The following is a 25,981-nucleotide window of genomic DNA, read 5'->3' on the forward strand; positions in this document are numbered from 1 at the left end:
TCCTCAGCCCCTCCATTGGATATAATGGTTCAGCTGAGTTTTCTTTTAATGAAAATTACTCCATTGTGTTGGATTTATTTTGCTGAATTTTCTGGGTTTCTTCTCAGCACATTTTCCTTGTTCTCACTAGGTGGATGAGCTTTATGAAGCCTATTGTATCCAAAGACGTCTCTGTGATGGTGCCAGCAAAATGAAGCAAGCTTTTGCAATGTCTCCTGCCAGCAAAGCAGCTCGTGAGAGTTTGACTGAAATCAACAGGAGCTACAAGGAGTACACAGAGGTACCTCCTCCTCAGTTCATTCTTTTCACTCTCACGCTGTTTAAAAGCCATGGGAACTTTGCCACTGATTTCAGGGAGCGTTTCATCAAGATAGAATAAATAAAAGCAAACTCAGCAAAGAAGAATTAGTATTTGTTTTTCTTCAGGTGAATACCTGATGACTGACAAAGACCTGGGCCCAAAGAGTTCCTTGAAATAATAGTTTAAACTCTATTAGAGCCTGGTTATGCCTAGGAACTCAGCACAAAAGCAAAAGCATAAATCTGCCCTAACCCTACTTAAACTCCAATTTCCTCCTTCCAGCCTGCAGATTTAGGGATGGCAGATTGACTGGAAACCATGTGCCTATAGACATATGCTGCATCCTACAAGTTGCACTTGCTGTGATTGAAATCTATTTTATTAAACAGGCAGTAGTTGATGAACAACAGTCTAATAGTGTTGGAAACATCCTGGCACATAAACTGTGATAACCTTCCAAGATCTGAAGGAAGAGCTGGAGAGGGTCTAATACCCAGTCTCTCACAGTCTTCTTTCTTAATGTAGTTCATGTTTCTTGAGAGATTAAATCATGCTGGGAGCCACTTTGGCATAGAGCTGCTGCTGTTGGCACAAGTTCTGGCTGGAGAGGGCTGGAAGAGTGAGCAGGTTACACTCCAAGGGCAGATCCTCTTTTTGCCATCAGAAGGATTAGCACACAGCAGCAGAGGAGCACAGGATTGCAGTGTCAAAAGAAGCAGGCATAGCTGCCACTTTTTAGGGCCAGATCTAGCTAAGCAAGAAGGACGCTTCTGAGATTGATTTTATTGTGAAGTAACTTTAATTCGCCTAGCATAATATATCTTTACAAACAGACCTTAAAAAAAAAAAAAAACCCAAAGAAATTTTGTCTGACCTCACTGTTCTCTTTTCCTACATAGAACATGTGTACCATAGAAGCAGAGCTGGAAAACTTATTGGGGGAGTTTTGCATCAAGATGAAAGGTAAGTGTATTTCACCTTTCCCTTCTTTCTCAGAAGGAGTAGCATTTGCTGCACACATTGGTGAGGGAATTGAGACATGCTTTGTGACATGTATTTATGACAGGTGGGGTTTCCCACCCCCCCCACCCATTGCTGAGCCTTCAAACCCCCCAGTTTACACCCCTGACCACTGGAAAGGATTACAGAAACAGACCACCAATGCTTACAGACTTCCTGACATTCTGCTGTTTGTTTTCTAGACTAACAGCCGCCCACAAAGACTCCTTCCGACAGCCAAAGCAATTCGATTTTGAAGGCTGCTATAATTTTTGCCTCTATTTCAGTAATTCTTTGAGAAGGTGGCTGGGAAATTACCTGAATTTCCATGGAGTTGAACTTGAAATTTAAAATACCTTCTTAATTTGACATCAGCTATTTCTAACTCATTTACTTTTGCTAATTGTGACCAATACTATTTTTGACTAAATGTAAAAGCAGCAAAAAGCTGGAGATAGTTTTCCTAGATAACTCTGTGATGGCATTCACCTTTCTGTTTTATTCTTTGTCTTTATTACGGAGAGTTTATGGGTTTGAATACAATGGAATCAGTTTTACTTGAAGCTTCAATGGATCATCAGGTATTGCTGATGCTGTTATCCCTTTAAGACTCAATGTCTTAAAGAAGAGATTGGGAGGGGATATCTCTTTTGGATCTTCAGTCACTGGCATGAGAATAGTTCTATAAAACAAATCAGCATCTAAATATTCATGAACTCTTAATTCTTCACTTGATATCTTGCCATTTAAAACACCCACAGCATTGCTGGTAGAGTTTTGAGAGCTCACAAATCTCATACAAGGTTTTGATTCTGCCTGCCTTGCCACAGTTGTTTCCTATGATTGCATTGTGTAAGATTAAGATTAATCTTAGATTAAATTAAAATAGCTGCTCTGCACTCTCATATTAGAGAAAACAATTGCAGCAGATGTTGGAATTCTCCTAGTTCTGTCCCTCAGGTTTTAGATGAACACACAGAGACTGAGCCAGATATTTCTGTGCGGGGACACACTGCAGAACCACAACATGGACATGCTGAATGAAACAATGTCACAGAGTGTATAAAGAGATTTTCCAGCTCCCTTGGAGCATTTCTTCACTTTCTGTAAATGCAGTGCACATTTCCTGACAGTGGGACATGTTGCAGAAGGTGTCACAGTGTCACAAATGTCTTGGCTTAAGAGGTCTGGCCCCTTCTCTTTTGGATGCCAAATCCTCTGGCAGAACTCAAGGGCTCTGGAAAAGGCAGGTACTGCACTCACATGTGGGAGCAGAGCACAAAGCACAAGCAGTAGCTGCTTCTGAACAGTTTGCATCATGTAAAGAAGCCCAAATTAGAAAACAGAAAAGAGAAATGCCCTATTAAGTATTCTCTAATTAGGGCATCTGAGATTTCTATCTAGATAGTTTTCCCTAGGAATAGGAATCCTGTAGGACAGTACAGCCGTCGCTATTGCTAAGGCTTGCAACAGCTCTGGCACAAAAGCCTGCAGATCACACAGCAAGTTCCCCCCTAAAGTTACACTGCAGCATATCCAGCTAACTTTAGGATCTAATTTAAAATCAAAGCATTCCTCTCCCCAAAGCTTATCTGTTCCTAGCCATTCCAGTGAAAGTTATTTTTATTTTGTGCCCTCTGTCACTTACACTGAAAGCAAGCCAACCTACACAATGCTGTCAGGAAGCAGGGGAGCTGCACAGAGCTTTTATGACTGATATTTATAGAAAAAAAAAAAGCCTAATAATTTTTCAAAATAAAGATAATAAATGTACCAGTTAATTCATCAGGATTAATCAGTTATTGAAATTTACCAGGGAGACCCGGTGTGGAAATTCCTGTATGGAATCTGTGTGTTCTGTTGTGATGTACAGGAAAGTGCCCTTGCAGCTGTTTGAAGAGCCAGGACAGCAGGAGGTGAAAAGCCCAGATGTTTCACACAAGGGAGAACAATACAGTGGCCTGACACACTGGTGGCTCTGCAGCACAGAACCACCACCAGCATCCACAGTCCAGAAGCCCAGCATCCTGCATACCAGCAGAGCTGCACATGCTGTAATTACTTATGCTGACTCCCCAGAAGCAATCTCCTGTCCTGTCTGCATTACAGGCCCAGTGCTTTTACATAGCACTGATGTTTGAAACTGTATGATAGAGCCATTGGTTGCTGCCATTTTTTTTTTGATCTCCCAAAAGCCGTTCAGTCACCAAAAACTTGTTTCCTGTGAAAGTACTTACCCCCTATTGTCAAGTCAGCATTTAGCCTCCTCTTCATCATGCTGAAAGGACTTGACCAGCCTGGTTGGGCCAGTCACAGCTCACAGACCTAGACATCTATATGGAGTTTTAAGCTGGAGTTTCCTTACCCATCCACTGGGCAAAGAAAGGACCTTTTATTTTCCTCACGTGCTTTTGGTGATGTGTCCCAGGAGAGATCAAATTCACTTACAAAAGCATGCCTGGGGAGAGAGAAGCAGTGGTGGAGTGCTAGCAATCTTAAATTATTGATAAATAGTAAATAAATTAGAAAGGAATTGGTAATATGAGCTCTATGCAAGGGCCCCTCTGTTCTGCTAAACACTAAGATGAGCAAAGAAATTTTCTGGTCAAAGAAATGGAAGAGGCAAATAAGCAGATCATGGGGACAGTCCATGACTGCATGCAGGGATTGAATTGCTTCTACAGTACAGCTAGCAGGACTAATTTATCCCTGCAAATGCAGCCAGCACTAGGGTTCCTTATACTTGCCTTGATCTTAACACACCCCTGTATGTTCTGTTGTGGCATCCCTTTGTCTGCCACAGGCTTTGTAAATGGCCTCAAGACAGTTTCTTTGGGCACAGCAACACTAGAGGCATAGATTTAGGCTCGCACAGCAGAGCTAGGTAAGTTTTTATACCAAAACAAGTGCAATGGCTACATACTGAGGGGATCTGTGAGAAAGGAGAAGCTCCCTGTGTGGGAAAAACAGCCAGCTGAATCCTGTAGAAAAGCAGGTCAGCAGGCCAGGAGAGGGCTGGTAATTCCCCTTGGATTTCAGCATGATCCCTCAGGAGACCTTAATTTCATACGCACAGTGCTGATACAAAAATAGCATTGTTGTGTCCTACCTTAAAAAACCCCCAAACCTCACACAGATCACAAGTGCTTTGCTGTGCTACTTCTGCTCTGGGGAAAAGTGGGATTAATCTGGTATTACAGATGTCAGTCATATTTCCTGATGCACTTACTATTGAAAGACACTCAGCTGTTATGGGAATGATAATGTTATGGAAACACCAAGCAGAAGGAGCCCCTGTTGCTTGCTGTGTCTCTCTGAAGATGTACTAAAAAGGAATCTGTGTTGAAGTGTAGAGCTGGGTCAGGTTAGCGTTGAGCAGCAGCACTACAAGGGAATCAGCAGCTCGCCTACACCTCACCATGGGAAGGGCTCTCAGCTGAGTGGCTGAAGCCAGATGATGTCAGGAAGCTCTTTTTCCCTTCTCTATAGTTATTATATAAAAGGAAACCTTAGGCTTTCATAGAGAAAAAAGCTGAAAGGTGTAAATCTTTCATGTGCAAGAGACCACAGCCCAACAAATTTTATACAAAATAAAGAAGAAAACAGAATATTAAGATGGTAGGCTGTCTTGCTTTGGAGGGTGCACAGGCAGCAGTAAGAGGGGGGACATGAACAGCAGCGGGGGGGCTGCAGGAGAGTGTTGCTCTCTTCTGTCCAAGTGTGGCAGTGGTGGCCCTGGGCACACCACTGCACCCCACTTCTTGGCTCAGCCATGCTTGGCAGCCCAGGCTCTCCCACAGCCTCTCTGTTCTTTCTTTCTCAGGTCTGGCTGGCTTCGCTCGGCTCTGCCCAGGAGATCAATACGAGGTACGTGTATACGTGTTTGTTTATTAAATAGTAAAAGAATCAAAAGGAAGGCATACCTCTGCTGCTTTTTTATATCATGATGAACAGAACCTTTTCACAACAGCACCTCTATAAACAGCTATTATTTTTTCCATATGTGCTCTGGAAAATGTTGCAGTTCTCTGTATGTCTGCTTTTGTCAGGGCATCTGTCAGAAGACCTGGATTTTACATGCAGAGAGACAGGTGATGGCTATTTGAAGAACTATGAGCTTTTATTTTCTAGCTTTTGAAAAATATTATTTGTGACAAAAGTTTCTAATTCCCCTGGGAAAAAAACATATGCCCTATCCCATTCACGTAGGACAAATGGAACACATCCTTGCAAGGATCCTTTACTGAATGCATAGGCTCTAATTCATCACAGAGCTAAGAAAGACACTGAATTTCTCTCATTTCTCAAGAACCAGATGTTACCTGCTGTGAGGCTGCATCAGGATCTCTGGTCATTGCAGTGTTTCAGTAGAGAACATCAGGGGCCTATTAATTAGAGATGGATTAAAATTAAAGCCTTCAGCTCTACCAGAACAGAACTAACCTTGCAAGAAATTTGCAGTGGATTGATAGTGGATCCCCTCAGCCAGTATTTCCTAGCTGCCTTGACCATAGATTCATTTGTTCCCACTCTCATTCCCTGTGACAAATGACTCCTGCTGCTCTCACTCCTGGTTCCTCTGTGGGGTCAGTTGATTGGTGCAGGTGTCTCCCAAAGTGATCTTCCTGCTCTTGATGCTTCAAACTGAGTTACTGCACTATGGATGTCATCCATTTCCATTATCAGACAACCAAAACCTCACAGCTGGGGAGGTCTCTGATGGGGAATGGCTGAAAGTTCACCTGCCTGGGAAGGCAGAAGATCCAGCAAGTTGTAGATGTTGGGATAGACCCTGGGTACTTTCATCCTGCCCTCCCAAATCTCCCTCACCTTGCCACTTTCCCTGTAAATGGAATTAAATGCCTTGCAGCTGTGTTATGAGTCATCAAGTTATATGAAGTTAAAATCTTGGGTGAAGGGTAAATTACTAAAAGGAGCAATTAGGAGAGCTGAGAGATCCTCCAGTAGATTTTTCCTTCTGACTCAATGGGATGTGAATGGGCAGCACCTACACCACTAACTCTTCCAACCTTTTTCAGACCCTTTTCCCAGTTCTGTTTGTGATATTTGTGCCTCGTGAGAGCAGATTTCTCAAGAAAATAAAAGGATTTTTCTTTCATAGATTTTCATGCGTTACGGTCGCCAGCGATGGAAACTAAAAGGCAAAATAGAAGTGAATGGCAAGCAGAGTTGGGATGGAGAAGAGATGGTTTTTCTCCCTCTCATTGTTGGACTGATCTCCATTAAGGTATGTATGCATGCTGACTCCTTTGCCTGCAAGCAAGGCAGGAGTCAAGAGCCTGTCTTATGAACCATCAGCAAAAACACAGAAGCAGATCATTAAGCTCTTTAGAAATGAGCCATAATTAATACACACCTACTAAAGTATTCTAGTATTGTCCAGTTTAAATATCACAAGACTAATCAGTTTGTGAAAGCTGTGGGAGAGATTTTCTTCTCAAACTGGAGTCTTTCCATCACTATTTCATCTCTTTATTGCCCCAGCCTCCCAACACAGTTTAGTCCTGGCAGGAAGTCCGTATGCTTTCTTTCCAGTAAGCCTCCAACCTAGAGATACCCAATTTCTAGACCCCCATCTACAAATTGCTGCTAAAAACCATTCTAGATGTCCCTGGTTAGGTAGCTTAAACAGAAGAATGTCTTAAAAGTCTTAAGGGACATGGCCCACTTAGACACTGCAAATACATTATGAAAAAAAAATGCAGGTGATTACAAAACCCACAACCAAAATAATCCCATATGTGTGAGACAGTAGGTTTTCAATGAAAGGCAAGTTGTGACACACGGTGAGTCACTCTCCTCAATCTAATACACAGGTTTAAGGTGGAAAGTTAAGAGAGAATCCCTTTTTATAGTACATAAGAATCCCAGTATTAAGGTTAATGTGTATATTCTCTTCCCATTTTGGACTCTGTCCAAACACTTTAACATAAAAGGTTCAAGAACTGAATTTCAAGCAAACAGCCAAAGGCTGATTTGTGTAGGAGCTGCATATAGAGCTGTCACTCTGAATTTCCAGGCAAATATATCTCTATATATGAATAGTGCTCTACTCTTACTGTAACAACATATATGGAGGTGGTTCCTCAGCAGTAGATCTGTGGAAATCCTCACCAAAGGCCATCCTTGGTGCAAACGATGACATGGCTTCGAGTTACAAGAGAGAAATGCCTGGAATAGAGCTCCCGTGGGAATTACTAATTATTGGTTACTAAGGTTACATCAGGAGATTCCCAGTCAGGAATTTGTCAACTGCTGAGACACTTTATGCCCCCCCTGTTCTCACTCTTTCCTTGGCCTCATGTTATCATTAGTGAAAAGATCAAATACAAGCCTAGAAAACCTGTTGGTCTGAGCCAGTATGGTTGTTCTCTTCTGACTCCTATAAAAAACATAAAGAAAACATGGAACCGTGATCATACGCAAATAAGCATTTCTTAGAAAAACCAAAACAAAACCACCACCAAACCCTAGATTTTTTTTCCTTAAGTAATGTAACAATCATATTTTAGAAGCTTTTTAGCAAGGGGGCCAGACCAGACAATCAAAACTATTATCTTGAGATCAAGGATTGCAATGCTTTGTCAGGCCTTAAATATCCTGTTCTTGTCTCCTGCAGGTCACAGAAGTTAAAGGGCTTGCTACTCATATCCTTGTGGGAAGTGTAACCTGTGAGACAAAAGACCTGTTTGCAGCTCGGCCTCAGGTGGTTGCAGTAGACATCAATGACCTTGGCACAGTAAAGCTGAACCTTGAGATCACCTGGTAGTAAGTAGAACAACTCCGTCAGTTGGTCAATCCATCAGCTGTAAAACTTCAACCAAAGAAAAATGGTTCCTCCATGTGGCTTGTTCTCTCCATATTTTTCCCTGCCAAGGAGCATTGTGAAGGAACTGTGGCCCAAGTTTGGTATACAAGAAGTAGTTCATAGTCAGCCACAGTTTGCCGGCTTTTCCTGTGGTAAAGAAGGTTGTTCCCAGTTTCAGCTGTTAAATTTGGTTTGGTAAAGACTGACATTACAAAGTATGGGAACTGCTTAGTGATGACAGATCTCTGAATTGCCTAAAGCTTAAAAATGGGATATAACTGAGTGCTCGTATATATAGATACATAGATACTTAATATTTTTAAAAATCAGTGTAAAAATCAGTGCTGGATTTACGGATTTACACTAGCATAGCAAAGTTCCGGAGCTTGCCAGTCTTGAAAAGCAGCCTTTTGAGGGCTTCATACACCACAAGAGTGATAGGAAATCTCTTGGTGTTTTCTATTCACATTGGTCAGCATAGGTGGGCTGGTAGCCTTAGGGAACAAACCCAATTCTCACTGCATTTTTATGAAGTAGCTAAATGTCATTTCTGAAGAAGCATCGATGCATTTAACCTTTTACAATAAACATGAAGCCAGCAATAACAGCTCCTGGTTTCCTTTATAATGCAACAGCTCTATTAATAGCTGAGCACCTTTCTCATTAGTATGTGTGACACTTGGCAACTTAAATCCAAGAATACTTTTCATGTGAGAAGAATAGCATCAGACTACACTACATAAATGATTTCTGAGGGAACACTTTTATCAGAACTGAAAACCACACTTCTGAGACTGCTGTCTAATTAACAACATTTTCTTTAAACACTTCAGTTTAAAAACTTGCTACCTCTGGGTTTTGATGTGCTAATAAACCACCCTTTCAAAAATAGCTTCTATGGACCTGAAAGTCCCTCTTGCCCAGCCTAACAACCTTTTGTTTTCTCCCCTCTTGCTTGTGTATCCATAGCCCCTTTGATGTTGAAGACTTGACCCCATCCACAGGAAATGTGAGCAAGGCATCTGCTCTCCAGAGGAGAATGTCCATGTACAGCCAAGGCACTCCTGAAACACCAACCTTCAAGGACCACTCGTTCTTTGTAAGCTCTGTTTGGCTTTGTGTTTATGTAATGAGATACCTTAGAGCAAACACTGCAAACATTTCATTGCTTTACATGTGTAAGCTTTTTTCCCCTGGTTCCAGCAGGTTATCTTTACAAATACTTATAAAGCAAGTGCATTCCTAGCTGCTAATCCTAAAGAAGGTGACTATGATTCTGGCATCTTTGAAACTATGTGGCCAATTAATGCATACCTATCCTTCCTGCCTAACTGCTGTGATACTTTAATAACCTTTAAAAAATGTGTTTTCATTTTGCAACAGTAGTTAAACAACCATTATAGCACAAGTATTTTTAAGTATCCTGTGATAAAATTTGCCCCTGTACTGAAGATATTCATGGGGTGTTCCTATATTTTGCATGAATCGAATTCTGAATGCTTAATCAGGCCATCTGTACAGAGATTAACTTTATGAGTGCTGCATCCCATGCCTGTAATTTAGTACTCTGCTACAAAGCATTCATTTAACTTGCCCTTCCTCACACCCTCTTTGCTTTAACTGTTGAAGAAATGGCTGCATCCCCTGCAAGACAGGCCAAAGTTGACAATCTTAGATGCTCTTCAAGACACTTTCTTTGACAAGCTTCGTCGCAGTCGCTCTTTTAGTGACCTGCCATCGCTCAGGCTAAGCCCAAAAGCAGGACTAGAGCTATATGTGAGTCCTGGTTTTCATTTGGTGAAGGATTTTTTCAGTTCTTGTGTGGCATTTCCATTCCCACGCATGCTTCATGTGTTGCTCTCTGTTGCAACTCACTCATTTTGCTGACTGATTAGAGGGCAGGACATAACTGTGACCCCATGCAGCTCACATTAAATAAAAATTCCTCTTGGTTTCTATAGAGATAATGATCAGAAGTCAACTATCTGTGGGCAGAGAACAGGGCAGGAATACAAGCCAAACAGTGTTTTTAAAAATCACCTGCTACACTGATTGACACTCTACCTTTGCCCAGTAACAGGACTTTCAAAAGCTAAAAGCATACCCATGTCAAGGGAAAGAAGACATAAACCTTTGATTATGATTATGTTTAGGGAAAAAAAAAGCTGCTAATAATACTAGAAAAAACATTCAAGTTTTGAACATTTAAACCTTGAGCTTAGCAACATGTGAATGCCTATAGTTCTTTCCAGCAAATTGTCAGCAAAATAGTAGTTGCCTTCCATCTATGCCATGCATTTCTGTGAGCTGGCCACATAACAAAGCAAGGTCTGGAGTTCAGAGAGGCAGGTTGTGACTCCTGTAGTGATTTTTCCCCATACATCAGTCAGAGATGAACATATCTGCCCTGATAAGTCTGGAGTCTGCATAGGCTGGTTTTGCTTCTTAAATGATCAGTGTCCTGCTCAACACACTACCAGTTTTGCTGACTTATTTCAGCAGAACCTCATGTTGGATGGGACTCCTGTATAGCTCTTGTTCAACAATTGTTCCAGGCATCCATGCCATATGCAGGACATGGGATAAAAAGAAATAGCACAGTTTTATTACCATTTAACCACTATGACACTAGAGAAACTTTTGGAGCAAACTGTGTTATATTTTACAGATTGCTACTTAAAAGTCAGGAAGTAAGTAGAACGGAAATCTGTAATGAGTAAGAAAATGCAGATGAGAGATGGCTTACATGCAATCCCATTAAAAAGAGTCATGGTACAGGAACTAGAGCAGTGCACTGGAAATGCTGTTTGAGAGAATATAGTAGGGTGAGCAGTATTCATGTCCCTCTTCATGAGATCATTTCTTAGAGTTCTCTATTTAGCAGAGAGATGCTGAGCCCAGGTTTTCCAGCAGTTTTCATGCTGAAATTGAGGAGCTGTGCTAGATGAAAGCAGAAGTTTGATTTGAAATATTTTTTTCCATTTTTCAAGTCTTGAATGCTTCTTTAATCTTTTTCCTTGCCTTTTTCTTCCTTGGGCACGTGCTGTATTTCTATCCTCTTTCCAATGCTGCATGAAAAGCATTTTCTCCCTATTATCTTTTCAGTCGAATTTGCCAGATGATGTATTTGAGAATGGGACAGCAGCCACTGAGAAACGACCTCTCTCCTTCACTTTTGGTGACCTGCCTTACGAAGATGCCGTGCCCCCTGCCAACTCAGCAGAGTCGTCCTCTGCTCATGTCAGCTCCAGCCCTGACATCACTGTGACCTCCACCCAGCACCGAGCCCTCGAGTCCTCCCAGAGCTCCAGCCTAGACTGTAGCAGCAGCAGCTCCCGCAGGGACTCTGTTGCTGAGCCAAAGGACCTGCTGTCCCACGGAGAGGGAGCAGTGGCTGAGAACAAGAACACCCCAAGGGCAGCTCCTGAAGTTTGCCAAAAAATCCCTGATGCTGGCAGCGATCGTGTCTTTGTAGAAATGAGTGTCCCGGTGTCTCTCCTGCAGGACACGGATGAAGGTTCAGAACTCAAGCCTGTGGAGCTGGATACCTATGAGGGCAACATCACGAAGCAGCTGGTCAAAAGGCTTACATCAGCAGAGACACCCCTGACCCCAGAGAGGCTGCCATGTGAGGGATCCATTAGTGGGGAATCAGAAGGATATAAGTCTTATCTTGATGGAAGCATTGAGGAAGCCTTGCAAGGGCTTCTCTTAGCTCTTGAGCCACATAAAGAGCAGTATAAAGAGTTTCAGGACCTGGATCAAGAAGTGATGCATCTAGATGACATCCTAAAAGTGAGTACATTTTCAGAAAATACTACCCTAAAGAAAATCTGAGCAAGTAGAATCTCCTCGCCTGCCTCACAAACATCAAAGTAGGCTTTCTGGAGAATAGTAGAATTCCCTAATAGCAGTAGATTTGCTCCTGCTTGGAGCATCCTTTCACAATGTTGCATTTTTAAACTTTTGTCAGCAATGTGCTTATCATAGCCTTGTGTCCTCAAGCGACAGATCTCGTATCAAAACCTGGGGGAAAGAGAAAAAGGTGCTATGACAGAAGGGTAATTAAATTACACCCTTCTCTGAACGCTTTGTGAACCATTATGAATCACCACTTGTGAACCCATTGCTTGTGCCATACTGGAGATCAAATATAGCCAAACTTTTGCCTTTGAAATCTATGAGTCACATCCTCAGTGGGTGTACTTTAGCACACTACCCCTGAACTCTGTGGAGTTGTGCAAAACGACACTGGCTGAGGATCAGACCTTGTAGCCGTAGAAGCTGAATTTTCCAAATTGCCAAAGGGATTTAGAAGCACAAGTATCAATGAGGGTTGCTGTCGCTGTGTCACCTGGGCATGGCCTTTTCCTTTTTCCCTCACCCATTTTCATGAGAGACATTCTGTCATTACGTCAAGATGCAGAAAATAATGTTAAAATTTGAAAGAAAAGGGGTTTGCATGTGTGTTTGTTAATATGTTTTCTACAGATCACTGTTACTCGTATCTCCCCCATGAATAACAACTCATGACACGTTACTCTGCAAACAGTATTTTATGGGAAATAATCATTTCAAATGCTTCATATTCATATGCAAGTTGGTCTGCTAGTCATTTAAGCCTCATAATTCAGAAACATGGCTGAGGAGGAAGCAGGGAATCATTTATTCTTCTGCATTACCTTTTTACAAAGAACCTTTGTTAACGTCCTTATTTCCATTGGTGTTTACAGCTGCTTGGTACTTTGCCAAGTTAAGTGCTTTTTTTGACAGCCTGCAGCCCCTGTTCCTTGCATTATTTATTCCTAGAAAGGTTTGAGCAGGCAGAGGTACCATTGCTATTATTTTCTAACTTGGTACAAAGAGGCTAACTATCCAACGGGCAGAGGGACAATGGAGACTGTTTATATAGGCTGTTTTGATCAGAAGTTACAAACAGAGACATGGGCTGGGGGCAGAGAGGATGGAAGTGTGCAGACAGGATTCCTGCACACTTGAGATGGATGCCACTTCCAGAGCTGTTGATGTCTGGATGTCACCTGTTGATCAGCTCTCAGCATCAGGTGACACTCAGCATCACCAGCAGCCATTCAGAAAGGGGCTGCATGGGCTCCTCATGCAGAAGGGTTGAGCTGGAATCCAGCTGTAGCTGAAGAAACCTCTCTTGGCCATATTAGATGAGCAGAGAATATGGCCCACATGTTGCTGTTTGTATCTGCTTGAAGGAAGAAGCTGCACTGCCAAGCCCTGAAGGAAATGGAAGCTGAAATCATTGGTACCCCACAAGAGGCAGGATACAGCACTCATCCTTGTCACAGATGTGTTGGAAAGTGTGTTTGATCAGCTAATGACTGTACAGTCAGTTTAAGGACTCTAACATCCTAAGTGCAAATGTATGACTATTAGTATTGTGTGCAAATGAATTGCAAATAGAACTCCAACTCCCTTCAGCTCTAGAGCAGCTGGTGTTGAATCTGAACTCCTTGGAGGCCAATGCATTTTTTTGTGAGCTGAGACAAAGTCATGGCTCCCGCTTGGGACTGGAGGATGTGGCTTGTGTAATGGCTCACATCTGTTTCTGAACAAATAATCACACAGTGTGAAAGATGAAGTCATTGCACCAACCAGTGGAGATGATCCTTCAAGTTACATCTGATTCTTCAGGGTGACCCTGGAAGCAATTCTGTGGCCGCATGTGGATGAATTGCTGCATGGGGTCAGGGTCTTCCATACTTCCTACAGCAACAGCAAAGTTTCCTTTGAGTTTCTTCCCTGCAGTGAGGTGGGATAGTTTCCCCCCTCTCTAGCAGTGTTGTGTTCTGAGTTACGATACTGCCTTTCTCTGTCACCTAGGAGTCTGATGCCTTATTGGCTTTTCCTTGATAATCCGTTTGGCTTCGAAGGCCACAAAACTCCTCTCATCCTATTAATAAAAGTGTGGCTATGGGACCAAATTCATTCCTGGCTAAGGTCTGTTAGAGTTACGTCTGGAATAAATCAGGTAGTGCCACTGGATATGTATGAATTTGCTTCTGTAGCTAGAACAGCAATTAAGGAATGTGCCTTCCACTTTCAACTTCCATTGCATTAATTCCCATCATTCCTTTTGAATAATGCCAAGAGCTGTGAAACTTGAATTCAAGAAGTACTTCTCATTTCTATAAAACACATTGAATTTTGCCTTTGAGGGTTTTCCTTTGGGGAAGAGAGTGGGTAGCATGAGGAGGGGAGGAGGAATGAAAGGCTTTTCCCAGTTCCCAGGCTTTGATTGTATATGCTATGAATATGAAGGCTTGAAATGAAACACCCAATAAAATGAAGTTTTAAAAATAAAATGAAGAATTGGAAGTTTTAAGCTTTATCTTTTTTTTTTCCTTATCTTTCTTGTAGTAGCTAATATCTGGGGTTTTCATTGGTTCATTCTGCCTTTGCAGTGCAAGCCAGCAGTAAGCCGAAGCAGGTCCTCCAGTTTAAGTCTAACAGTTGAAAGTGCTTTAGAAAGCTTTGATTTCCTGAACACCTCTGACTTTGATGAGGAGGATGGTGGTGGTGTGGAGGTTTGTAATGGTGGAGGAGGTGCAGACTCGGTATTTTCAGATACTGAGATTGAGAAGAATAGGTAAGTTTGTAGAACCTGCCAGCTGTGCTTACGCCAAACTGACGCCCTGGCTCTTTGTCACTAACAGGGGATCCTGGTGCACAATTTATTCAAGGAAGACTGACTAATCCTTGATGAGTTTTAGGGTCAGAGGGCTCCCGTGGCTGCTGCATACAAAATCTTTAGTTTCCAGGACCATTTTTTCCCCCCTGTTCAAATACATGCAATCTGTCCTCCAAAGGAGAAGGGTAAATTAAATTAAGCTGACATCAATACTGGCAGAGCCTCTTCCTTGACATAGGTTTGGACCTGGCTTTCCTTGGATATAATTACTAACTCCTCTGTGGTTTTTCCCCCCTCCCTTTGTCTTTTCTCTCTAGCCGAATGAGTCTTTGCAGTGGATTAAGCTTGTCAGTAACAATAACACAGGGCCAGATTTAAGCAGCATGATGTAGGTTGCCTTTGGAATGTAAGAGTGATGACTGGTACTCTGTTCATGGCCCTGCGTGTTACCTGCCCTTCTTTCACCACTTTTGGTCTTTCTGAGAAAAAAAAAAAAAAAGCTGTGGTGGTGTGCCGTGGCCTGCCATTGTTGTGTGACTTTAAGATGCTGTGCTTCAATCATTAGATCTTAAAAGCATGTTTGCATCCTTTGAGCTGACACGATGCCCAGTAGGCACGTAGGCGGCACTAGAGCTGGATAAAAAAGAAAGGGACACGGTTCCATCCCTGCCTGCACTTTCCAACCAGGGAGCTGTACTACTCACAGCTTGCTTAAAGCAATTTGAGTGCAACAAGCAGCCACCATGAAGTTGCCATCACCTCATGTCCTCATTCCAGAATAAGACTTGGTGGGAAAAAAGATTTGGGAAATTGTGTTGCTTGCTAAACTGTCACTGTGACCTCAGTCCAGTCTGTGCCGATTTAAGGATCTAGCTTCAACCAGTTAAAATAGAAATTAAAATTTCTTTTTTTCCCCCTTTGGCTCATTCCCAGACAGTGCAGATTCCCACTTCCATTTTTAGATGTGTAAGTGTGTGACTCAGTGTAAAGATTGCAAGTGTTGAAACTTCTGAACTTGCAGCCAAACACACTTGCCATCTGGGGACTGACCTCAGGCTTTGCATTTAAACACAGGGAGGATGATTTGTACAGCAAGACAATATTAGAAATAATGATTTAAAACACAGTAAGACTAGCTCTACACTTTTGCAGAAACAATTGGAAAAGTAAGCTGTACGCATTGTGTCTAAAACTGCATATGAAAACATCGTGTCCCTTGCTTCAGCAGTGGTTTTCTTTTCCTTCTGCAATGAGCCTTAAATTTGCTAGCAGGAGGACTCTGAAAGCACAGAGCTGTTCTTAGCAACTCACCGCTTGGGAAGGTACAAATTGTCATGGTGCTTAATCCAGAGTGACTGGGCAGGTGATTCATCACAAATGGGAGAAAGCTGTCACCACCAAGGGACAGTAGCCACGGGTTAACTAAGCCTCCTGCTGTTGAGGGCATCACATCACTCAAGGCAAGCCAGCCAGGGCACAGGTCTGTCCCCTCGATGTGTCCCTTCTGTGTCCCTTCTGTACACAGCCAGGGCAGCCCTGCTCCTTTGTGATGTGATGTGCTCATCACCAGGTTTGTGTATGCTTTCAGCTCTTCTGCCGTGCTCTTTGCTCGTGTGGTGGTGTGTGGGTGTGGGTGTGTGTGTCTGCTGTGGCAGCTGCCGGCCCTGCACTGACCTGCTCCTCCCTCCCCAGTTACAGGACGGAGCACCCCGAAGCCAGAGGCCACCTGAGCGAAGCTCTCACCGAGGACACGGGTGTGGGCACCAGTGTGGCTGGCAGCCCTCTGCCCCTCACCACAGGCAACGACAGCCTCGATATAACCATAGTTAAGCACTTGCAGTATTGCACCCAGCTCATTCAGGTACCAGGCCTGCCTCATTTGGGGCATTCATTTTAAAATCATTCCTGCCTGCAGCAGGGGTACAAGCAGCGCTGCTCCTACGAGGCAGTGGGAGCTCAGGGCTGGGACAGACAGACACCATGCCGGGCTGGGATGGTGACACCCTCACCCAGAAGGGCCTCCATTGTTTCTATCCTGGCCCGTTGTGGAGCAGACTTGATATGAGAACTGGGGGGCCCTTGGCACGAGCTGCCCAGGAGGGCTGAGGGACAGGGGCATCCCCTGCTCTGGGTTACAAACTCCTGCTGGCTTTGCTGGGAGGTCCTCAGTGGAGTCAGTTCCCAGTTACAGCAGCCCATGTCTTCAGAGGTAAAACAGGAATCCTGCCCCCACTGTTTAGCTGAGCCCCAGATGAGCCTGCAGCGTTCAAGAGCAGAGATGAATTTTTGCACGTGAGGCAGAGAGATTTTGTCTGCAAAAGGCACAGTGAAGGCAGCATGAGACAGCCCCCTGAGACATCGAAACTGTCACTTCATGCTCACAACTAGAGAGTTTTTTCTGTGGTTTTTTTCAGAGTCTATGCACAGCAAACGCAAATTTAAACATCCAGTAAGTGAGGTCATCAGGGTTTTCTTGACAAATCAAAACATGCTGCACAATTATTTTACTCTTCCATCTTAGATATAATTAGCTTTATTTTCCCAAAGGCTTACTGAAGTAATAGAGCATGATTCCAGCACCCTTAGTGCTGAGCTGGAAACTCTGCTGACTCACAACCATGAGAAAAGGGTTTTTTTTTGGTTTCAGTACAAGAGTACACAGTAAATTTGCAGCAGAACAAGGTGAGTCTGAACCATGTTCACACATGGTACAGGTTTGATATGAACATTATTTCCATAGACTGCTGAAGAAGATGCAGATAGCAGTAGGGAGTATTAGCAAGGATAAATTAATTAACAAAATTAATAAAGGCACCTAAGTAATTGATCAAAGCTGAAGTGGAATGGAGAAAGAGCAACCTGTGAAGAACCTGAAAGAAGAGTCTTCTTCTATGCAGGGTTGTCCTGAAAGTCTGCAGCCTATGTTGTGTGAAAGTCAGACTGATACTCTTGCCTGGCTTTAAGTCTTGTGCTGATGAGTTTCTTTAGTTTTGTGGAGTGTGTAAATCAGAAATTACTTACGCAGATGGATACTTGGATACTCAGGTGTCTGGATCTGGATGTAGATATTGAAGGTACAACCAATGGTGCATATCAGCTAGGACCAAAAAGTATCCCAAAGACAAAAATTTTTTTAAGTGAAGGAGATCCTGTGGTTCCAGGCAATGAATTTGTCATTGCATTTCAGATGTTTCAGAGTTATCTTGGGTTTGTTTTTCTGAGGCCAGGTTTCTTTTTTGTTCAGTAACTCCTTTTTGTATCTTCTCATCTCTCTTCACCAGCAAATTGTGTTCTCCAGTAAGACACCATTTGTGACAAGAGACCTCCTGGATAAGCTGTCCAGGCAGATCCTCGTGATGGAGAATATTGCAGAGATCAGCACTGAGAACTTGGGAAACATCACCTCTCTTACTGATGGTAAGAAACAGCTCAGGGGCTTTCCTTCTGACAAGGATTTGCCTGGGCATGTGTGTCTGCTGAAGTAATCACTGTGCAGAGCTCACCAGCAGGGCAGGAGATGCCACTGTAGTAAGGGCTGGCTCAGGGTCACCAGGAGGTGCAGCAGTCAATACAGCCAGGCAGGTGTCACCTACATCTGTCCTCACCCTGGTATACAGAATTTTTGCAAGTGAGAAGAGAAAGGGCAGCTAATCTAGCAGAAGATGGACAGATGTCATTGGTATTATGGGGTGGGGAAACTTCCACCTCTGAAGACCAAAATTATTCTTCCACCTTTCTTTCCTGAGGAAAGGCAGGATTTATATTACAGTATCAGAGGCATAATACAAGTTCTTGAACATTTTCATTTTTAGTCATCTCTATGGAGAACTTCTTAGTTATTTTTCTTTTTGCATCTATTTTAATACTTGAAAGAATTGGACAAACACAGTTTGTCAACCCTCATGTACACTCTGGCAGAATAGGTAAATACTACAAGGTGTATTTACTGTACCAGAAAATTGAGGCCAAAATCGAAGCTATAAAGCAGTGCTACGACAGGGACCAAACTTGTGCAGACCATTTGTGATGTTCCCCTAGTATTTTGTGCCATTTAAAAGGAAGAGACATCAATGCCAAGAACTGGATCGGGAGCAGATTTTCTCACATTACCATGGGAAACACAAAAAACATGTTACAAACCTGGGGTGAGCACATGGCCGTGCTCTGTGAAGGTAATGGCTCAGGGAGACCCAGCAAACAGTAACTGTTTATCCATGGGATAAACAGGGTGAGATTTCCTCCATTCTTACCTTCTTTTCTCCAAGTTGATGCTTCCAGCGTGGCTTTGTTTCATCATTCATCTTGTCTTCCCCAGCAATTCCAGAGTTCCACAAGAAGCTGTCACTGCTGGCTTTCTGGATGAAGTGTACTGGCCCTTCAGGAGTGTATCACACCTCTGCAGACAAGATGATGAAGCAGCTGGATATCAATTTTGCTACCACTGTGAATGAGGAGTGTCCAGGACTTGCAGAAACAGGTACAAACTGCTGCAAAAAATATGTTAGCCATCAAAAGGGAGAACAGTTGTGTACTGAGCTTTGTTTTCCAACCACTCGAAGATCTGTTTGGCCACAGTTCCAAGATCTCATTTGAAAACTAATACTACAACTCTTGAAACAGTTTTGGCCCCAGATAAAAAAAAAAAAAAAAAAAAAAAAAAAAAAAAAAAAAAAAAAAAAAAAGTCAGGTTAACAGAAAAGAAAATACTGTTTCAAGGTTTATGAGCTAACCAGAAGGAAAGTCTATACAGATACCCAAATACAGATTTGTAAGGGATTCAGTGAATCAGAAATCCCTGTACTTAATTTTGTGTATCTGTATAATGCCCACACCCCATTACAGTGCACTGGGATGAAATTAATCCACATTCAAGTGAGTTTGTCTGAGCACGGGTTCTTAACTTGTGTGGGATGTGCCACACCTCAAACTCCATCTATTCTGACCAGCTCTCCCTCGGACAGAATGGGGATGGAGGCTGATTTGCCCAGGTGTGGCCACCTGCACTGTGGGTGCCTACACATGGCAGTGTTCTCCTTCCTGCTCCATGCTACAGCTCTCACAGACAGTGCCTCACACCAGCCTTCTGCATGCCACACTAGTGCAGGAATACCAAAAGTAGCAAAGCCAAATCCTGCCTCTGTGCACATCTCCCCTGCCTCAGTGGCACTGTGGGGATGTAACAGGCAGTGCGTGTGGAGAGGGGTTTACAAGTCAGGATATTGTTTAGGTAGAAATGATGCTGTAGTGATTGCACAGGAAGCTGCACTAGCCATCTGTAAACTGACAGAGGTTCATCCTTACAAAGATATTCTCTGGTAATGAGACCAATGTTTAGATGTTCCAAATGTTTACAAACACTGGGAAGTACCTCGTCTTGCAGATGCGGTTCTTTCTGGTTTTGAAGTGGACTGTGTAATTTTGCCTGCAGCTTTTGCTCTCACTAACCTGTCCCTTTGTCCATGGCTGCCTGCAGTCTTCAGGATCCTGGTGTCTCAGATCCTGGACCGGACAGAGCCTGTTCTCTACTCCAGCATGTCCTCTGAGACCATCACTGTCTTTCAGTATTACAACTACTTTGCCAGCCACAGTGTCAATGACCTTGGAAGCTATTTGCTACAGCTTGCAAAAGAAGGTAGGGTATATAAATTCTGCTGGCTAGGGAGAGTACACCCCTGATTGAGAGAGTACATCCCTGTCCTTCTGAGCTCAACACAAAGCAGTTCAGCCCTGAGGCTGATTTTACAAAAGGAGGAGAGAAAAGAAACAAAGAAGTGTCCTGGCTATTAAGTGAATGCACTTGAACTGTTGTACATGTCAAGGGAAAGGAGCTGATGCAGACAAACCCTCAGTCATTTCTATTTCCATATTCAAATGGAAAAAAAAAAAACCAAAACAAACCAAAACAAAAAAAAACAGTTTTGAAAGCATTGTTTTTCAGGAAATGACTGATGGTGGCAGGCTGAGCCCAAGGTCTGGGAAGTTTTCTGTGCTCACAGCTTGGATGATGTCTTGGTCTTTCACCATCTGTTGTGGACACACCTTCTGAAGTGCTGAGCAATTCTCAAGGGAACCAAAGGATCAATCACAGCACCTCAAGAGTTTTGCAGCCTCTGCCACCATGAGCTAAAAGAGAGAAGCAGACACTGCACAAAGTGTGCTGGACTGCAGTCCCTGGCAAGCCAAGTTCCCTTCTCTGTTTGAGAGGGAGTTTGAGGAACTTTGCCTAGTTTTCCTTTTTATTTGGGCATACTAGGGGAGCTTTTGCTCAAAAGCCCGGAAACAAAATGGCATTTCAGCTCACTTCTGAAACATATTAGCCCTAGCTCTTGTTGGCAGACATCAGTCTATCCATGAAAAGCTCTCACAAAGATGCTCTGGAAGTCAGTACTCTGGCAAGAACATTTGGTTTCCATTGCTGGAGTGAGAATTTACATCTCCCAGCAGAAAGCAGAGATTTGGCAGGTAGACCTTTAGCTCTGGGTAGGCCTAAGTGCTGCACTATCCCACAGCCCATCTACTCGTCTCCTCACTTGAACAAGGTCTGAGAAACTGGCCCAGCTTAAAGCTCAGACAATTCCCCAAGCAGACATGCTGCAGTTGCTCAGATGGGGGTATTTTCAAATCCTCCATGTGTGTAGTATAAATCAAGGATTTCTATGAGGAAGGATCAATCCAAAATACGGAGAGGATAAAGCAAGTAACACGGATCTTTTTCTTGCACTTCTAGCGTCTGTGGTTCAGGTGCTGCAGTCAGTGAAAGATGGAAAACTGCAGCAAAATGTGTCCAAAATAAACTCCAATAACCTTCCACCACAGCAGGAAGTTTTAAGAGCTTTGGCTTTACTTCTCAATGAAAATAAAAATGAAGTCAGTGAGACTGTGGCATCACTTCTGACAGCAACTGCAGAAAACAGGCACTTCAGGGAGAAGGTAAGTGGCAGAATATCACCTGCCACATGAAAGACCCATGTTATCATGACCTCTTTCTTCTACCTGTATGTCTCAAATATCTGTGCATATAAAATGACTGATCCAAGTTTGATCTAAACTGTTCCAGAGGGATGTCCTGTCTTAATTTTTCAGTACATGTGCAGGTCTGTTTCTGTCTTTATGCCAGTCTGCTTCTACCTGTTATTACACTGAACAGGTACTAACCAAAACTGCAAGTACTTACTGAGTGCTGTGCTCTCCAGCTGTCTTCCACACTTGAGCATTTCTGCTGCCTTGTCTCAGGCTTGGCTTCAGTCCAAGGCTTCAAGGTAACAGTCCCCAGCATCACCAACATGCAGAGACATGGGTCTCAGATTTTTTTTTTCCAAAGGACTCTGGCATCTTGGGACTTCTTGCCATTTCCAGAGGGCACAGACTGCCTTGGGCAAACACAGCTCAGCTGTGAGAACTAAGATTTGAGTCTATCTCTGATACAAAATGCAACAAATAGGGCCAGGTTAAATACAGAAATTAAATAGAGGGGAGAAGGAGGAGTAAGAAGAAATTAGGGATTGGTTCCTACCCTTTCATGGCAGACCTTTCCCTACCATCCTTCTTGTTCTCTATCAGGAAAGAGCAAAAGAAAAGGCAGCTGGAAGAGGAAGAGTGGCAGAAGGAAGACAAGGGGAAGAGAAAAAGGAGCTCAGTCTTTGCTTCTCTTGTCTATCAATCCAGTACCCTCTTTGCTTGACCTTTCATTTCCTCTCCCTTTTTTGTTGCCTTTGGTATTTCATACCATCCTTCTCCATCCCCAGTTTCCTGGAGGCAGCATCTCAGGGAAGATATAACCTTCTCCTGGAACAGGCATGTGTAGCTGATACCTGGTCCACTGCCTGCAGGAAGGACCACAAAGTGGCTTCTGTGAGGGTATTATACAGCCTTATGCTGCACATTAGTTCACTGTACAGCTGAGTGCTGCTGAGATTTGCTGCTCAGTAGCTATTAATTTCTAGGGTCAAGCTGGTCCAGCAGCTCATGCTAACATTGTAATCATTATTTTAATCTCCCTGGGGTCTATACCAACTAATTAATTATTATCCCTACATTAAGGAGACTGTCTCAAGGGCCACCTCTTGAGATATTTAGACTCCAAAGCCCAGTCAAAGCTCTTTGGTGGTGGTGGTGATGAAATGGTAGGGTGAAAAGTGCCCGACTGTGCATCTCACTTTAATGTGAACTCTTCCTCACCAAAAGCTGGCCTGAGACTGCTGATCTATGACTAGTGATCTGGCCTGGAAATTATCCCACCCTGTACCACCCCACATGCTCACTGTCAGCAGGGCTGGCTGCAATTGCTCTCCCTTTAACAGAGTAGCAATACCTCCATGCTTCACCCTTCTCCATGGAGGCACAGACATTTTCATTGCTATTCTTCTTTATCTATTTTCAGGCCTTGATTTATTACTGTGAAGCACTAACTCAGCCCAACCTCCAGCTGCAGAAAGCAGCTTGCTTGGCTCTGAGATACCTCAAGGTAAGAGACAAGGAATACACTGTGGTCCTTGGCTTTGCTTTACAGAAAGGACATCTGATAGAAACAACAAAATTAAAATTGCAATAACAGCAGCAGTAGTGTTTTTGTTTTGTGTGCCCCATTCTTTTTCAGATAAAGGGAATGGTTTAGAACCATTCTAAACAAACACCTGGGCTCTGTGACCTTGGCAGAGTTTTATCTTTTGTATATCTTTTCCTCCCTCTCATACTGGCTTCAGGAGACTCAGTTCCACATCACAGAGAAAAAAAAATGTTCATCTCTGTCAGTGAAGTACTGACTGAGAAGGATAAAAAAAATGCTTTCCCAGGATAAAATTAGCTCTAATGCATGTGGGCTGTAGTAGCAGAAAAGAGAGATCCCAGCTTGTTTTGTGACAAATAACTGGTACATCTGGGCACTACAGCTTCAGCTAGCATCTGGGGCCATCTTTGCATTCTGGCCTATGACAGGATGGGGAAATGCGCTTCTGTTTTGGTTGTGTAGAGCCATGGGAGACAGCAGCCACCCCAAGCCTGGCTGGTACAGGACACTGGGGCAAAGAATGTGTTCCATGAGACAGATGCACTTTGGACTGACTACTTCTCCTTCTAATCTGTCCCCTGGCAGGCAGCTTTAAACTGTAACTTCATCCCAGTCACAACTATGATGCCATCCCTATACATAATCCAGTATTGTTTAAATATGGAAAACCCTTTCCCTTAAATTAGAAGCTAGTAGGAATCCCTGAGAGGCAATGGTGAAGGACATCACATCCCTGCTGCATGCAGGGTGCAGTGGGGTTTTTGATTGCTCTGGAAAACTCAGACTAGGAACCAGTGGTGGGAATTGGAGCTAGACGAGTTTAACTTGAGCAATGTAGCTCCAGTGAGTCTTGAATAGTGAGAATGGCTGGGGAAAAAAGCTGCTGAGGGAAGGTATCATCATTTGGGATCTTCAAAGAAAAAGCTGAAGCTGGAAGTTACTACTTCAGAGATGGAAATGCTCCAATGGATACGTGGCTGTGGATGGGGTAACCCAAAGGCAGTTTAATCCACATCACTTGCACAAGGTCCCACTGAATCTCTGTGGGGTTTTTCAGCAAGCTCTGTCTTGCTGTGGCCCCATCACTCACAAGTGTTTCAGCTGTAGTCACCAGCACGCACCCTCTGCAGCCTGACCCTGAGTCACACACAGGTGACCACACTGAAGACAAGGTGGTGACATTTAATGGCTCTGGTAGCAAAGCCCTCATTCAGAGAGGGGGGTTGTAGACCAAACCTTGTGCCCCTTGGATTGACAGGGCTCATACAAATCCTGACCCTGTGGCCCAGTGCCTCTTCCAGGTGTCACACTGGGGCAGTACCTGCCCTTCCTCTGACTCATCTCTCTTGTAGTTTTAAATAGACAGCCAGAGACACTATGACAGCTGCTCTCCCCAAAGACCTGGCATTTTTGTATCCCAGAATAGGATTATTCCTTACTTTCTTCCCAAAAATAGCAGAGACAAGGCAGAAGTGTGCAAATAATGGTGAGCAAGGGCTTGACAGGCTTTATAGGAAATCCATTTGCTTGACCCTTGTCTCCTGTTCATTTCCTTGCTGTACACTTACCTTGGCATTCTGTGGCCTTGGTCCACAGCCCATCACCTATCCTACAGTCAGAAGTGGCAGAGAGAGCTGGTCTGCCAGATGTATGTATGTAGTGCACAGGGTAGGGAAATTAGAAAGGATCCACACCAGCAGCACAAAACATTTCTCCTCCAAATTCTTCCCCTCAGGGAAACCCCATTCCTCCTGTCTCCACCAAAGCCCTTTGCTTGGAGTGGGAAGGGCAAGTGCAGAGGATGGTTACTATTTCCATGCCAGGTTGTGGAAAAACCCCTAGTACTGTGTGGTGCTAATGCAGTTCCTTTTGCACTTTCCAGGCTACTGAGAGCATTAAAATGCTGGTCACGCTCTGCCAGTCTGACAATGAAGAGATCAGAAAAGTGGCATCCGAAACCCTGCTCTCCCTTGGTGAGTTGCCTGGTTTAGAGCAGTATTTAATTTTGTTTTAGAATGTAAGACACCTGAGTTATGTAAATGCAAGATTGTAAATTGAAACAAAACTTTACAGAGTGACTTAAGTCAGAAAATAGAAATTCTTAAAAATCATTCATTTTGAAAATGAGCCTAGAAGAGAGAAATTGGAATTGTGTGACTATGGAAGGAGAAGCACTAAAAGGAAGGATAGGAACGGAGAAGTTGAGAAACAGGAATAATTGAGAATTAATCTGCACAGTTTCTGGGCACCAGTACTTCAGTGGCACATAATAAAAATTGTGGTTTTGGCTAGGCATGGATTTCTTCTCCATGGGAGAAGTGTTCTTGTGTGATTTCAATTATGCAAACCCTTCAAATATGCTCTCTTCCATTCACCACTTCAGCAGGAATTCAATCTGCTGTTGGACATGTTATTGCCCAGGTTATAAAACAACTAGCCCAGGGACACTTGTGAAAACCGATTTTTCTGCCATTTTTCTAGACAACATACAGAGACCATTTTTGGTTCCTAATGGCCAGTTCAACACATTGGGCTCTTACATATAGAAAGTGCATATAGATGGCAGTAGCTAAGGAAAAAGGACTTGAAAGACAATTATATTTAGCAAACATATTGCTTCCTCTTTGTCAGCAGTATAGAAGTAACAATGTGGATGGACTCACTTTTTTAAAGTGCCAGGAAGAG

The 25,981-nt window shown here is 43.3% G+C and overlaps 1 protein-coding gene across 1 annotated transcript in view; it reads left to right on the top strand.

Annotated features, from left to right (window-relative positions):
• Positions 1–25,981, top strand: part of RIPOR2 (RHO family interacting cell polarization regulator 2) — a 52,261-nt gene that overhangs the window by 24,253 nt on the left and 2,027 nt on the right. Inside the window, exons 7-22 of the mRNA XM_066328034.1 lie at positions 131–280; positions 1,201–1,264; positions 5,124–5,167; positions 6,423–6,548; positions 7,941–8,089; positions 9,099–9,228; positions 9,759–9,905; positions 11,235–11,924; positions 14,564–14,748; positions 16,483–16,651; positions 18,072–18,207; positions 19,106–19,267; positions 20,264–20,422; positions 21,518–21,720; positions 23,171–23,254; positions 25,179–25,269. Coding sequence (XP_066184131.1) covers positions 131–280; positions 1,201–1,264; positions 5,124–5,167; positions 6,423–6,548; positions 7,941–8,089; positions 9,099–9,228; positions 9,759–9,905; positions 11,235–11,924; positions 14,564–14,748; positions 16,483–16,651; positions 18,072–18,207; positions 19,106–19,267; positions 20,264–20,422; positions 21,518–21,720; positions 23,171–23,254; positions 25,179–25,269 — 2,689 coding nt within the window. The remainder of the gene's footprint in view (positions 1–130; positions 281–1,200; positions 1,265–5,123; positions 5,168–6,422; positions 6,549–7,940; positions 8,090–9,098; positions 9,229–9,758; positions 9,906–11,234; positions 11,925–14,563; positions 14,749–16,482; positions 16,652–18,071; positions 18,208–19,105; positions 19,268–20,263; positions 20,423–21,517; positions 21,721–23,170; positions 23,255–25,178; positions 25,270–25,981) is intronic.

Source organism: Sylvia atricapilla, chromosome 1 (assembly GCF_009819655.1).
Source record: "Sylvia atricapilla isolate bSylAtr1 chromosome 1, bSylAtr1.pri, whole genome shotgun sequence".
Taxonomy (NCBI): Eukaryota; Metazoa; Chordata; class Aves; order Passeriformes; family Sylviidae; genus Sylvia; species Sylvia atricapilla.